The 12,970-nt window shown below is 30.8% G+C and overlaps 1 protein-coding gene across 2 annotated transcripts; it reads left to right on the top strand.

The window, feature by feature from the left end:
• The first annotated feature begins 2,993 nt into the window (after nt 1-2,993).
• LOC8268562 (serine/threonine-protein kinase PCRK1) lies at nt 2,994-7,137 on the top strand. 2 transcript variants are annotated; one of them, XM_048376078.1, is made up of 6 exons: nt 2,994-3,457; nt 4,011-4,428; nt 4,588-4,848; nt 5,382-5,504; nt 5,728-6,256; nt 7,003-7,137. In XM_048376078.1, exons 2-5 carry the CDS (start codon nt 4,036-4,038, stop codon nt 6,244-6,246), a joined length of 1,296 nt encoding a protein of 431 aa, XP_048232035.1. In that variant the 5' UTR covers nt 2,994-3,457; nt 4,011-4,035; the 3' UTR covers nt 6,247-6,256; nt 7,003-7,137. The 2 variants fall into 2 exon arrangements, with proteins under 2 accessions (XP_048232035.1, XP_015581944.1); XM_015726458.3 differs by lacking the exon at nt 7,003-7,137 and having other exon boundaries at nt 2,997-3,457; nt 5,728-6,391.
• Nucleotides 7,138-12,970: the final 5,833 nt, after the last annotated feature.

Raw genomic sequence — 12,970 nt, 5'->3', positions numbered from 1 at the left:
GGGACGCACTACAGATAAAAGTAATTATTCTGTTAACAATTGGGTTTTTTTAATCCTGTTCAAAAATTAAACACTTTGACTAACGAGGGTTTAATTGCACATCCTCAATTAGTTTCGAAATTTTTTCTTGTACCTTATTACCTTTTCTTTTCTATAAATATTATTAAACAAATAAGCCTCTGAACTATTTGCAAAAAGTTCATATAAGCCTTCGATTTTCACATTTCCTATTATGGGTCCTCAATCTCTTTTGCTAAATAGAAACGAGCCCCTTTGACTAACATCAGAGTTAGTCAACCGTTAAATGAAATTAGAAAAATAATAGTGAAAAGGTTAGCTGGTGGGTTCTCCAATTTTAGTTTACTCTCCTCCTTTTTTTTTTTTTTTTTTCTCTCCTTCTTCTTATATTATTAAAAATTATGATCTATAATTAGTTTTAGAAAAGAAATCATCATCATTTTTCTTTCTCAACTGCTGCAATTCTTTTCCTAAAAAAGAAAAACCCTAACCAAGCAAATAGTTAATGGAAATGAGGATTTTATAGTGACCACTGCAATTAGGTTTAAATCAATTGAGTACATAAAGTTCTTGGGCAAATTGCCTCCTATAGTTAATGGATTTGGCTCCTATGAGGTGGTTCTTACAGGATGGATTTGGTTCCTCCATAACTTACTTGTGTTGAAGTTTGTATTCTTTCTAAAGTTTGAATACTGGACTTGATAATTATAGTAGAAAACATTTTTGGAAGGACCAAAAAAGAAGAACCATTAAAAACTGAAGGTTATGTATGGATTTTTAACAATTTAAATTGGTAAAAGGATATAAAACAAATGAATCAATAAAAAAATAATGATTAATTATTTATAATAGTGAAGTACTATAGTACTTTAGCAAAATCCTAAATTAAATAGAAGAATATATAGAATTAATAGATTAATTAAGATAATAATGATTGTCTATAATTACAAAATAATTTTTCTGATGGTAGAGTATCACAATTATATTCTTGTAAATTTTTTATTTTTTAATTTAGGTTTCATTCTTTTAATAAAAAATTAAAATTATAGGTTATCAAAGCTTTATAAAATTGAGTTGGTTTTTTAGACAATTAAATTAAAAAAATTAAATTCCTAAAACAACAAACCTAATGAAAATTTAATTTGAGATTATATCAGAATTAAAATTCTTGAATTTTTGCGATCAATAAATAAAATTAAGATTCTCTAGTATTTTAGTAACAATTATAAACTATGTTTATAATATCTCTACAGCTTAATTCAAAATGAATGTTCAATAAAATAAGTATTTTTTATTAAAACTTAATCTGTAATTAAAGGTTGAGATTATTCAAATATTAACTATTATATTTAATCACATACGAAAGGATAATATATTTTAAAATAATTTTTTTTAATATATAAATGATTGTGAGATTTTAACTAGATAATTAAAATCTCAAATAACAAGAAAATAAGTCCTAAAATCTCATAAGTTTAATATTTATAAATCCTAGATTTTATAAATTTTTAAGAATTTGAAATTTAAGCAAAAGAATGAACCTTTACTTAAAATTTAACAAAAAAATGATTTTAGTAGTTTATATTGATATTTAATGATTGATATAATATAGTAATTCAATTCTAAAAGTAATTGTTTATTAAGATAAAGTTTAATTCTTTTGAGAAAAATAAAAGTAAATTGCATGAAAATACATGATTAGTTATACAATAAATGTTATACAACATTATTATAATGTTCATTAGTATAAAAATATTGAAAATTTATAGCAGTTTAATATTATACCCAATCTCTTAAATTTAATAAAATCTTTGCCAATTATTTATCCGATCAAAATTAATTGATTTTTTTAAACATAATACGAGACTCATTGACATTCATATATATAAATATATGAGATTTTTTTTGACAAAGTCTAATAAAGTTAGATTAATTTTTCTTGATTCAAATTAGAAAATCATACTTTAAAAATAAATCATTAAATCTGAATCATCTTTTACAAATATTTTAAAAACGAAGTTTAGTTTTATCAATAAATCTTTATTTACAACAGTTAAAAATTATTATTTTAGTTACCGAAAATAATAAATAATGTATCACGTGGTTAGTTTGAATCGGTCTTATTAAAATTATCAAAATATTTATAGTTTTGATAAGTTCACTATAATTTAAAAATAAATTAAATATTCTCATATCAATTAGTCTAATACTCATATATCAATTATCAATATAAATTACTATCATTATACTTAGCTTGATATTTTATGTTTAATTCTGAATTTGGTTATTTTTTTAATCTCATTTAAATAATTCGATTTAGCTAATTGATTACAATTATAGTTAAATTAAAATCTCAATTAAAATAGAATAACATGTCATTATTAATAATTTATATATCACTGCTATATATATTTACATATTAAACAAGAATTTCTAAAATCAGGCTATAAATAAACATATAAGAAAATAAAAAAAAATTATAAATTAAATAAAAAAATAGAAGGTGAAATTATTTTTTTATCATGATTTTATATATCTTTTAAGAGACAAGTAATATTAATAAAGTGAAAAGAGCAACAGAAAATCCTGACCATCGATCATCAACATTCTCATATCCACATCATAAACCGAGTTATCCCTTTTGACTTTTAAATCTTTCATCACCTTTTTTTTTTTTTAAGAAATTTATTGGCAATGCGTTGTTTTCCCTTTGCCCCACAGCCCATTTAATATTTTAACAAGAGAGACAAGAAAAAAAAAAAGAAAAAAGAGAAGAAAGTAAAAGAGAAAGAACAGCTAGCTAGTTCATGGTTTCCAACTTCTAACTAACATTAAAATTAGAAACATCCACGTACTCACTCACGGAGATTAAATTAATATTTTTTAGCTGCAAATTACAAAAGAAACTGTAGCTATCTATCTGTGCCTAATTGCCCATTTATATGACTAATTCTCCATTGATTTTTCACCTTCAAGGATCCCATCTCTTCAAGAAAACAACCCCACAAGCCTATCTCTCTGTTTTTTGAAAAAGGAAACAGCACCCCTATTCACACCTTTAACTTTTCTTGCCATATTTTTCTTGCTTTTTAGCTGTTGTTATTGTTATTTTTATTATTATTTTCTTTTGGGGTTTACTCAATCAATCTTGTCTCTTGTTTCTTTTCTTTTTTTCTTTAAAAAAATATGGGGTTCTTGGTTGGTGAGCTAGAATCCAGCTGCCTTGTATTGACTTGCCTTATATCATGGAATGCTCGTCGTTGGGTTCAGGGATTCTCTCTTTTCTTCTTTTTGGATTCTGTATTTTTCTTAAAATCCATCACCACCACCCTCAATGTGAAAACCTCTAATCCCAAAGGATATCATTTCCTTTCATTATTCTTTTTCATATTTCAGACAAAAGAAAAAAAAAAAAAATTTCTGCTGAGATATATAAGAGGTGAGATGTTTTTTTTTTTTTTTCTCCCTTATATTTAGTTGGTAAGATTGGAACTTTATTGCTTTGGAATTTAGGATTCTTGAATGAAACTTGGGTTTGTATCATCATTATTATCAGTATCGTTTTGATAGTTTCTTTGGAACTTTATGGATCATGTTAGTTGATAATGTATTTTGGTTACCTTTGAGAATTTTCCTTGGCAATTGCTTTGTTTAAAGGGTTTCAATACAAGAACAATCACTGCCTTGTTCTTAATGCTTCTTGTTTCATTTAGTTTTTGGTAATTAATCAAGAAGGGGAATCAAAATGTTGATTTTTGGGAATTAATTGTACGATTATTTGCTAGCTTATGTATTCTCAAGAAAGTTGGTCTCTGATTGGTGTTTTTGATCTTGAACGTTTCATACTTATTTACTGTTGTAATTCAATATACTGTCTAACAAATATTTTGGTATCTGCACTTGTAATTTGCACTTTTCTTTATTTGGAACGTATTTGTCCTTAGCTTTAATCATAGCATTGTCTTAATGTTGCTACAATTGGAGGTATGCAGTGAAGGAATTGGTCCTTTAGGTGCTATGAAGTGCTTTTACTTCTCCAATAGAGAGAAAAATGAAGAACCAAAGACTACAAAATCTGCTTCTGGCCGCTCTACGGCTTCTACTTCCATGTCAATGTCAACCGATCGTGATTTGAAGAGATCTGGGTCTGAGTTCAATTCCCAGAATGTCTCAGATTTTAGCACAGAGTCTTCTACAAAGAACTCATTTGCAGCTTTGTCTCTGAGACAAAGTAATCTTAGAGTCTTCACATTCTCTGAGTTGAAGTCTGCCACAAAGAATTTCAGCCGCTCTCTCATGGTTGGAGAGGGTGGATTTGGAAGTGTGTATAGGGGAGTAATTCGGAGCACTGAAGATCCTAATAAGAAGATAGATGTTGCGGTTAAACAACTCAGTAGAAGAGGGCTGCAGGCAGGCATTCTTCTCCTTCATCATCATGTCTTATCTGTGCATTGTAAATCTTGGCATATACTGTTTCATAAGAAATTTAAAAAAAACTCTTAGAATATATTCTTTTTACTCTTACATTTTAAGTACAGGATTTTGACATGCCTTCACTCATTTCTTCAGGGACACAAGGAATGGGTGACAGAAGTGAAAGTTTTAGGAGTTGTTGAACATCCAAATCTTGTCAAACTAGTGGGCTATTGCGCTGAGGACGACGAGAGAGGAATCCAGCGCTTACTAGTATATGAATATATGCCAAACAGAAGTGTTCAGGATCACTTGTCAAGTCGATTTCAGACACCTCTTCCTTGGGCTGCTAGAGTTAAAGTTGCCCAGGATGCTGCCCAAGGCTTAGCATACCTTCATGAAGAAATGGATTTTCAGGTAAATTTTGTTTTCTGTCATATTAATTATAATACGTGGTTGGCTGGTTTAATTTCAGTGGACTAATGAGATGGTAAAATAATAATTAAGCTTTTAAGCACTAAAAGATTAGCATTCAAGGAGCTGGTGTATAAGAACAAAAAAAGAAAGAGAGAAAGCAATAGCAAAAAAATGAAAGCAACATTCTGGGATCAAATACCACAAAACAGTTTACGACAAATAAGATCCTTCAAATTTCCCTCTGGTTAATAGTTAATGTAGACCCTTACGGAGGGTGATTTCACATTCTTTAAGAAAACGAAGAGTTTCATTAAGCACTACCATGTCCCTCTACCCTGCTTACTAGATTTTATCTATCAGGATCTGGAAACAAGCACAGATTAACATTATGCTTACCTTTTCTTGTTTTGCTTCCCTGTCTTCCGTCTCTTCTATTCAATTGTTCAGATACTCCAATAATGTTTTGCAACAGTATCAAAGTGTTTCGCTTCACCTTTACTGCATTTACCATTTTCACTTCATTATCTTTGCAGATTATCTTCAGAGATTTCAAGTCTTCCAACATACTGCTAGATGACCAGTGGAATGCAAAGTTATCAGACTTTGGGTTGGCCAGGTTGGGGCCTTCAGATGGGTTAAGTCATGTTTCAACTGCGGTATGTTTATAACAGTTCAAAGTGATCATTAATATATTTGTAAGTAATATACCAACCAATTAACAGCTCTTGTATTTGCAAATATAACTTCTGAAAATTTTACAGAGAAGTGGACTCATTTTCCTAACTTTATGCCTTCCCATTTTCGTTTTTAAGTTCTGGTAAAGTATAATTTCATAGACCTAGAGCAACTGAGGAAACAGTTTTTCTTACTCGGAAACAGGTTGTTGGAACCATTGGATACGCAGCCCCTGAATACATTCAGACTGGGCGACTGACATCTAAAAGTGACGTGTGGGGATATGGTGTTTTTCTTTATGAACTTATCACTGGCAGACGTCCATTGGACCGTAATCGCCCCAAGGAGGAGCAAAAACTCTTAGAATGGGTCAGGCCACACCTGTCTGATCTAAAGAAGTTCAAGTTGATTTTGGATCCAAGACTTGAGGGAAAGTATAATCTGAAGTCCGCCCAAAAACTTGCTGCTGTTGCCAACCGGTGCTTGATTCGTCAGGCCAAATCACGCCCCAAAATGAGTGAAGTTCTGGCAATGGTTAGCAAAATTGTGGATACAACAGATTTAGGAAGCCCCTTACTCCCTATGAAGAGCTTGGCTCCCAAAGATGCATCTGAAATGTCTAGACGGGAACGATTAAAAAGAAAGCTTTTGAATCAAGAAATCGGAGAGAAAGTGTGGCTGGCTTGGAGAAGATGGACACCAAAGCTAGTGAGGGCATGTTAAGGAAAACCAGGTGAGATAGTCCTGTTCTGATGAGTAGTGAGACAGCCTTTTTGATATACATGTAAATTACTCTTCTCTGTACTGAGAAATACAATTGTAAAGGTTTTACCAATATAAATAAGTTCTTGAATAGCCTTTCTCAAAATGGTTTCTCATAGTCATATACTTGACCTGGTGCATATTGCTTATACTTTTCTGCAACATACCTGTTTGGTTGTCAACATTTTTTATAAATGAAATCTTTTAATCACTGCAAGGATAGGGAAAAAGGAAAATAATAAACATGAGAAGTGGAAATTTCATTACTAACTTTATTAGTTTACAATGCATAGAAACAGTTCTCTTATTGGGATTTGATGATTATTTTCTTGCTTGATGATTGTTTCTTGCCTATTGGGTTATTTGGGCTTGACCAAATTGTTTTTGTTCTCCGAAGAGGCCGAAATAAAATGATAATATGCCACTTGATGAGTTCAATACTAATGGTTAAAAAAAAAAAAAAAAAAAAAAGGATTAGAGTGCTTGTCTTGTTAATATTCAAAACTTAAAAATCTAAATAAAACATAATCAATCCTTCTGAAGATAAAGAGAATATCTAGAACAAGCTATTACTCTGCATATTTATTTATCTCTTACTATTCTCTTATTATAGAAAGATAAAGAAAAACATAGAATAAGCAGCTCACATAATTTGGCATGCATTAGGATTTTCATCACTGAAATACTAAGGTGCATAGGCTGGTTTCCCATCTTCAGTATATCCACTTGTCATTCCAAACCTTGGAATTCGTTCACGCTGCCAACCATAGCCATCAACTGTGCCAGGCTCATTCTGAGGTGCAGGTCCACCATATCCTGGGTCATTCCCATACTGAGTTCCATATCCACCATATCCTGAGCTGGATCCTTGCTGAGGTCCGTTTCCACCATATCCTGAGGCATGCCCATCCTGACGTTTAGGCTCACTATTTTGCCTGGAAGGCTCATTCTGAGGAGCAGGTTCTTCATATTCTGGTTCTGACTCATATTCTTGTTGGGGTGTACCTCCGGAAAAACTTTGGGCAGTTCCATGTGGAAGTTTGGGGTGTCTATGACTACCAAATATTTTCTGTCCAATTTTGCCGATTCTGATTGACCATAGACATTATTAATATTTATTTTATTTATTTACATGTATTAAAATATTTATTTTCTATATGTATAATGTCCATTAGATGTAATAGTCTATTGTAATTAATTTTTTTTTATATTGAGATATTCATTATCTGTAAATTTAATATTTATTACGGTTAATGTTCATATTTATTTTGTTCCATACATTATTCATCAATATTAATATTAATGTTCATTATCGGGTACCGCAATGTTCATTATCTTTACGTATAATGTTCATTAATATATTTAAATAAAAATATTGATTATTTATGAAAGCTTTTATTATTTTTGTGATGCATATTGAAATTCTTTTATGATTGATATAAATATTTATTATTTATAGACATATTATTCATTAATTTGTCAATAGATATACGTCATTAATGAAAATCATACTCACTATTTCATTCAAATGAACATTATATAATATAAACATAATATAAATTGTCCTTGTACTGTTGATAAATATAAAATAAATCAAGTTAAAATTATACTATAAATATTTATATTATGATAGACATATTTTTTCAATAAAATTAAATTAATAAACAATAAAAATCATAATCAAGGAGGGCTTATGTACATTTTTCCTATCTTTCCTCATTTTTAAACAAATTATATTAAGACCCCTCTCTCCTTTCCTTCTTCTCTCCCGACACTATCCCTTCCTCCTCCTCCATATCTTTCATTTCCGCCGCTTGCACCTCCTACAAGCCACCGCAGACTTCTTTTTTCCCCCTCATGTCGTGGGCGCTGCCCTCTTCTTCTCCCATTCTTGCTGTTGACGTCGTGTTCGGGGAGAGGATCGCTCCTTCTCGCTGCCGCTGTAAGTGCCGCCTCCTACCGCCGTCCTTTCAGCTGTCCGATGCCGGAATCGAGCTCCCAACCATCGACAATCCCAAGCCAGCTTCCCCCGCCATTTTTCTTCCACCAGCAGCATTAGGAGAGTCTCATCGGAGCAACTCCCTTCTCACCGCGATCTAGCGGTTTTCGGCAAGGATTAGGCGGTGATTTTGGTGTTTTTGAACTCCTCGCAACTCAAGATTCGCATGGGCGTCTCTGCATTCGAAATCCGACACCGTTGGCGGTACCAGATTTTGGAGGCGTAGAATTTCAGATTTCAGTTGAGCATAATTTTATTTAGACCTTGAAAATTATTTAAAAAGTATTAGAAAATATTTGGTGTATCAATTCTTGGTTATTATTAATTAATTAGTCGTCTGATCCTAAATGTAACACCCCCATTACATGCTAACCAATATACATTAGGCAGAAAACATACAAGCGTCGTAAACTATATACTACATATAGATAGGTCAATATGCAGATTGTTAAGAATCAAGATATAAGGTTATTAACGTATAAACATATAATTATACTTAAACATCATTTAACAAGTATTCAAAACATCTTTTTATGCCTTACAAGGCACACTTCTATATATATCACATAACTGCATACAAAATGCATCAGGAGGAGACTTCACAAAACTGGCCCAACCTGACAGAACTGCTAAAAGTTAGACTTCGGATACAACCAACGGATGCACTACTATTTATAAATCTGAAAAAAAAAATTTTGGAGAGGGGTGAGTATCCAGCTCAGTAAATAAATAATCAACATAATTTATATCACATACACTTAATACAATTTCCACCCAATCACATAACTTACCATGATTCATAGTTTAGGTATAAATTCATACCATTCTACTCAATTCAGTACAACCATCATAGAAGAAATACAATTCAACAATTATGGTTAGTTCTCACGACTTGTGGATCCCTTTAATGCTGCTCCGCCTCATCCTCACCTATCGACACGTACTCGCCTCATTCTCACATAATACACTTTTATAGCCTCTCTAGGCTTTAGCTTCCCAAGGCTTTATATATAGATATATATATTTTTTTTACAGGGGAATCCACCATTCACATGCACATATGCACTTAACATCACAATTCAATCATTTCACTTATATATCATATTCAAGCAATAACAATTGTTCCACTCAACACCAATCATTTCCATCTCATTCATTCAAACACAACACAATATTAAGCAAACACAACCATTCGTAGAACATTTAATTAAATATATGGATATAGCAAATATTAACTATTTACTTACTCAAAATACACTTTTTCCTTTAGCATATAAGAACCTCCTTTCTCCACAACTTCCTTTCCAGGCCTTTGAGTACCTGTCAACACATTCATCAATTCACATTTCATGCATATTCCAAATATTCATGTAAATGCTAGTTCTAATGCATTACAAGATCATCCCCTCGCTAATTCATATTAACTCTTCCTCTAAGACTCTCAATTATTGTTTTAATATCGTAGAAACATTTTTCATCTAGTTAAATACCAATTTAACTTAAATTAACATCAAATAAATTGCATAAAACTAATCTACAACATCTCTATTTTCTAGACAGAATTTAGTACCAAGGTATATTTATTGCTGGGCAAAATTGGCTTAATAAAAAAATCTCATATTAAATAGACATATCCGGCTATGCGTCTAGTTTCATCTCCAAAAAGAATTACTCAATTCCGACTTCTATAGATTTAATTATCTTCAAATTACTGAGCAAGGGTCATACGGCTAGTTGTACCCGAGCAGAAATCTGTTTGCTCAATTTAAGCAACTAAAACGGCAAAAATAGCGAAATCACAAAACTACAAAGTTATAGAGGACTCTTCAAAATTTCTATAGACACCAATTAAGCTTAATTTGGACTCATATAACCCATGTTATGCCTAAAATATAGAACATCAAGGTTGCTGGAATTTTGACAGTTTTCTATCTTGACATACTTAAACTTAAATCAAGCTTAATCTCTATGCAATCATTCAATACTCTACTAATTCATGATAATCAGACCTTTAATTAATCAATGAGAGCATCAAATGAAGTTTTTCCAATTTGTAATCAAGAACCCTAATGACAAATTAATAACACTCAAGTAACAACTTACCAATTTCAGCTTTTGGGTTGCTAATATGCTTAAATTCTTTAGCTTTAGCTTGGCTCCTTCAATAGTTGGCAAAATCCTATCTTAATCTTAAGTTTTTCTAGGTATTCCACTCCTCTATCTTATTCCAAATTTTATATTTTTTTGGCCATGTACGAATTTTAGAGAAATGAAGAGGTAAAATGAGCTTGCTCATGGTTCCAATTTCCAAGATTCATCTCTCAATGCCATCACCTACTTAAACTAGTTTTATCATCCTAAATTAATTCTTACTAACCATATATAGGTACTAACTTTTAATTGTATCTTTTAAGTCCAATCTATTTACCCAACCTTCAACTATTGGTTCAATTAAGTCTTAAGGCTTAATACACATAACCAAAGTACTTAATCAACTTATCTAAATTAATAATCTAATATCATGCTTCTTATTCTCTACTTATAATTAATATATATCTGTTCTCATAAAATAAAAATATTATTGATATACCATCATATGCCCAATGATTAAATGTAAATGCACATAACATGGATGATGAGAAAATGCAGGCGTTACACTAAAAATACTGCAGATTAATTATAAAAGAAATTATTATTTTATTGTGTAAATTGAGGCGGTGATTCATTAAATTAAATGCAAGAAAAATATTTATGTGTTGTTTTGAGAATGATATTATTATTTTGCCGGACTATTGATTTTGCATTGTAATTTGCCTTGTATTGCGGAGTCGGAAAATAATGCAGTTTTGATGACTGGACTTCTGTTAAATAATTATGAAATAATTGAAGTATTTCTAGCAGGTTTTAGACCCGTTATATATGAGATAAACGTTCATATTTTAGGGGTGATTCTGGCATATTTCCGATAGAATTTCCGAGTCGGTATTTCTTAGGCAATCTAATCTAGGAGTCGAGGCCTAGAAACCTTATTAATTAAATTATTTTCGTAAATAGATAATCAGTCAGTCCAGCCGGCTCCATTCGAGGCGTAGGAGCAGACTGTGGAGCACTACATAACTATGAATTAAAGTCATATATTTTCTGCATATGTACCTTGCCAAATTTTTATGTAGCATTTTCGATTAATAATTATTATGTATATTATTAACATTATTATCGTATTAACATATATTTTATTGTTGTGGATATTGCATGAATTTTTATTATTATTATCCCTTATTCTATATTTAAATAATTAATTTATAGATCTAAACAATTTATTTATTATTTATCCTATTTATGAATTTATAAATTTAGATTAGTTAATTACTATTCATCTAAATAATAGAATTATGAATTTAATTATCTATTTACTATTTACTTAACTAATTAAATTTATGTCTGCAATATATGTGTTATCTAATATTATATAATAAGTTATTGAATAATAGTTAAATTTCTTGATATTTATATCATTTTCCATATTGTCAATATTATAATTAAATATTGACTCGGAATGAGACGGTAATAGAACATGCCATATGAGGAGTTGCATCAGGACGGCGTGCGCATCGGTATTAATCAGAGAAAGGTAGCAAAAAAATTTTTTTAGAATGTGTCCTGGTTAAGTATAACTTTCTAGACTGTGAGAATTTGAATGCCGGAGGAAAGGTCCCTGGTCAAGCATTGATTTATGAGCGCCGACTATATTGAAAATTAAGTGACCAGACTGGTTTAAGGACTCTGGTTGAGCTTCGCTCTTTGGGCGCCAGTTCTATTGGAATAAGAGAGCTGAAAGGCTGCTAGTATTGGGGTTAGGGTTTTGCTGAAGTGCTCTTCTCTTATGAGCTAAAAATCATTTATTTTTAAATTATTCTATGGCACACATATTATTTTGTGATGTTTCACATTATTTTATCAACGATTGCATATTTATATTTATGGCTGCTTTACTTTAGATATATGATTTTAACTCACTCTTGATATTGACAGTTTCAATTTTAAATTTTTCAGATGACAGCTAAATTCTCCGCCAACTTCTTTTTGCAGCCCAACTTCTTTTCCCAGGCTCATTGTAATGAAATCTCAACTCTTGTATTTTAAAATTATTTAAAATTCTATACTCTCCACAATAGTGTACTTAGTACTTTATATTTTATCTTGGTCTGTTAAAGATTATGGAAATTTTCTAGTAATCTAATTAGGATTATTTTGACTATTTGAGGAATTGTGAAAGAATTGTTGGTTTATTTAAATAGTATATATTTATGTATGCGATTATTTGGATCATTGGCTAGTTAGGTTTACTACGGGTTTCGATGGCCTTAACCCTACATATTCCCTAGCATCGGTCACAGACCCACAGATTGGGTCGTAATATATTTTACTATTAAAAGTAGCGATTCACAATGATTTAATCATTTTTACTCCGATAAGCCATTATTATTATATTGTTCATGTTTGAAATGAGGTTAGAGCTTTACAACTCAAAATATTGTTGTTTACCTGTTAATCAATCTTATTAGATCTATGACTTCTAAATCACAATTTGACGGTAAAATAATAAAATTAAGAATTATTAACCTTTAAATTCGTATCATCAAATATAAACAATATGATAACGATGTCTAATCAAAGTTAAAATAG

This window comes from Ricinus communis, chromosome 6, assembly GCF_019578655.1.
Source record: "Ricinus communis isolate WT05 ecotype wild-type chromosome 6, ASM1957865v1, whole genome shotgun sequence".
NCBI lineage: Eukaryota > Viridiplantae > Streptophyta > Magnoliopsida > Malpighiales > Euphorbiaceae > Ricinus > Ricinus communis.
The sequence above is the reverse complement of the archived record's forward strand: the minus strand, read 5'-3'. Positions and strand labels throughout refer to the sequence as shown.